Source organism: Alnus glutinosa, chromosome 4 (assembly GCF_958979055.1).
Source record: "Alnus glutinosa chromosome 4, dhAlnGlut1.1, whole genome shotgun sequence".
NCBI lineage: Eukaryota > Viridiplantae > Streptophyta > Magnoliopsida > Fagales > Betulaceae > Alnus > Alnus glutinosa.
The window spans coordinates 13,210,878-13,213,712 of record NC_084889.1 but is presented as its reverse complement, the minus strand read 5'-3'; the positions used below and the strand labels follow the sequence as shown (position 1 = coordinate 13,213,712).

Here is a 2,835-nt window from a genome sequence, read left to right as displayed (position 1 = left end):
TGTGATGATTCTATGCAAATTGTGAAGCTGCACCTCACACAAGTTCTCAGTAACTTCCTAACCTTATCGATGACCAACACAAGTGCATGGACTAGGTTTTGGGGCCTAAAAAAAAAGAGAGAGGAAAAAGTTATTTATTTATTTTTTATTTGACTTGACTTTACGATAAAAAATGAAGATGGAAAGTGTTTCTTGCTCGGATTTGATATTCGTCAATTTGCTGTTTGGATTGCTAGCACTCCAGATAACAAATGGGAGAAAGCTTTTATAGGATTCACTTATCTGAACAAATGAACCATACATATAAGGACTCTCTTATATTTACTGTCTGAATTGCTAGTATTCCTTCCACCCAAACCTTCCTAGAACTTTTTTTTTTTTTTAAAAAAAAAAAAAGATAACTTCGCAAAAGAGCATCGAATTATACGCCGTTTTGAGATAAACATATTGAACTAGCAAACGTCTCAAACTAGGGTATTCACGTTTCCAAACGTCTCACTTAAGGGTACTCTGTTAGGATTTTTTCTTAAATTAATCCTGCAAAAATTTCCAAAATACCTGTTTATTTTTTTAAAAAAATATATATATATATAAAAATTTTCAAAGATTCAAGCATGGGTATTTTTGTAAATTTTTTTTTTGAAAATTTCGTTAAATTCTACCAACACTTATATCATAGCATTTTCTTTTTCTTTTTTTTTTTTTAAAAAAAAAAAATTGGGATATTTTGGGTAATCTGTTGTGATTTAACAGCAAATCCTAACATAGTACCATTAAGTGAAACGTTTGGAAACGTGGATACTCTAGTTTGAGACGTTTGCTAGTTCAGTACGATTATCTCAAAACGGCGTATAATTCGATATTTTTTTGTGAAGATATCAAAAATAAAAAATAAAAAATAAAAATTTGTTCATGCGGGGTTAGAACTTAGAAGCCAGGAAGCTGCACCTAAGTAAGCTGTACCTAAGTAGCTGACCAGTTCCATGGGCACAGTTGTTTTGTTTTTACCTTTAATATCGACACATCATGTGACACGGCACACTTTAATCGGCAAAAGACGGGGCCGGCCATCCTCCTTGTCTGCACCGCGTTCGTGCAAGTGCTACTCCTTTCTGTATATTTCTTTGTAAAATCCAGAGCATTATTAAATCATCTAATCCACGCTGATTCTTGATATTTCCCATTTGAGTATCATGAGAAGAAAAAAAAAAAACAGTTGTCCAAGCCATCGCTATCGATGGGGCTGCTACTGATCTCATCAAAGATGTCAAAGAGATTTTACAGTCGGGCTTCTTTATTAGGTTCTCCCTGATGGAACCCACTCAACCTTGGATGTCATTGCCACCTAAAAGTTGCTTTGGATACCTGCTCGGATCAGTTAAACTGATCAACTCGTTTGGTTAATACCATGTTCTAGTTTTTACTTAATCGATACACGATTCTGATAAACGGGCTCATGCATTCTGATACTACTATATTCTAAAGGAAAAACCACTTTGACAGAGTGTAATCCGCAAGTTGATATCTTTTTTTGTTTATTTATGTTGCTTAACTAGTGTTAATTTCGTAACATTTCACCTACCCCTGCTTTTTTCCACAATAAATACCCCCACAATCCCCCTCCACGTCTTCACCACTTCACAATTCCTTCCAATTCTCCAAACATCTTTTTCCTACTCCTCCTGTTGCTACGCGTTTTTCTGAACAGGCACAAACATGAAGCTCGTCCTTGCAACTTTCCTCCTTGTTGGTCTTGTCCTCAGCTCCTCTTTCTTTGAGGCCTCCGTGGCTGCAGGTTCAAGTAAGATGCCACCACTTGTCCACGCTTACAATATTCCTCTGTTTTCGTGGCAGAATTTAAGCTCTGTTTGTTTCGTTGCTAATTAACTTGTTTTGATTTGTTTGAATGTAAAAAATGAAGGCTTCTGTGACTCCAAGTGCGGGGAGAGGTGCTCAAAGGCAGGAGTGAAGGACAGGTGCTTGAAATACTGCGGTATTTGCTGTGACAAGTGCCAGTGCGTGCCATCTGGGACTTATGGCAACAAGGACGAGTGCCCTTGCTACAGGGATCTCAAGAACTCCAAGGGCGAGCCCAAGTGCCCTTGAAATCTCTCTTTCATATTTTCTAGGCTCATGGTGATGGAGTAGGAGTACCCCTCAAAGATATTAACGACAGTTAATATTTCATTATTTATTAAAAGAAAAAAAAATTACAGCTTTTATATAGTTAGCTAGATTATAGAAGTTGGAATATCAGAGGAATAAATGGGGGGTGTCCTTGGTGCGTGTTTGTTAATTAGTGTGATATTATTATGTCCTATTCTTTGGTTATGCTTATTGGATTCTGTCTATTGTACTACATTGCCCTGTAGCTATATATCAATAAATTGCTTTATTAATTGCATTTTATCAAACAATACCTTGTCAGATCAAGAACTTTTCAAATTATTTGTCTACTCTAGGATTCCTTTCCATCATCCTTCAATGCCCAGTCAGCCATGCAGGCATTAATACACCGACAAATTCAAAGTACGTCAAAACTTCAAAATATTAAAATTATCAAATATTTTAATTAATGATTCAAACACTGAAATTCACTAAAACAGAGCATTGTTATTTTTTAAATATTGAATAATTACTCCGTCGAGTCCCCGGCCAGAGACCAACCGGCTTTTTTTTTTTTTGGGGGGGGGTGGGATTCAGGCGAAGGACCTTGCTTTGTCATCCTTCCGGTGGCTTTTTCAGCCAGCTGTCATGCTTGTACGTAACTCTAAATTATAGTTCATTTAAAAGTTAGCGCTGCTTTAAGTGCAAGGGTAGATTGACAGCTTAACC

General features: G+C 36.6%; 1 protein-coding gene across 1 annotated transcript; it reads left to right on the top strand.

The window, feature by feature from the left end:
* Nucleotides 1-1,611: 1,611 nt before the first annotated feature.
* LOC133866770 (peamaclein) lies at nt 1,612-2,417 on the top strand. Its single transcript, XM_062303400.1, has 2 exons — nt 1,612-1,801; nt 1,922-2,417. Exons 1-2 carry the CDS (start codon nt 1,717-1,719, stop codon nt 2,104-2,106), a joined length of 270 nt encoding a protein of 89 aa, XP_062159384.1. The 5' UTR covers nt 1,612-1,716; the 3' UTR covers nt 2,107-2,417.
* The last annotated feature ends 418 nt before the right edge of the window (nt 2,418-2,835 follow it).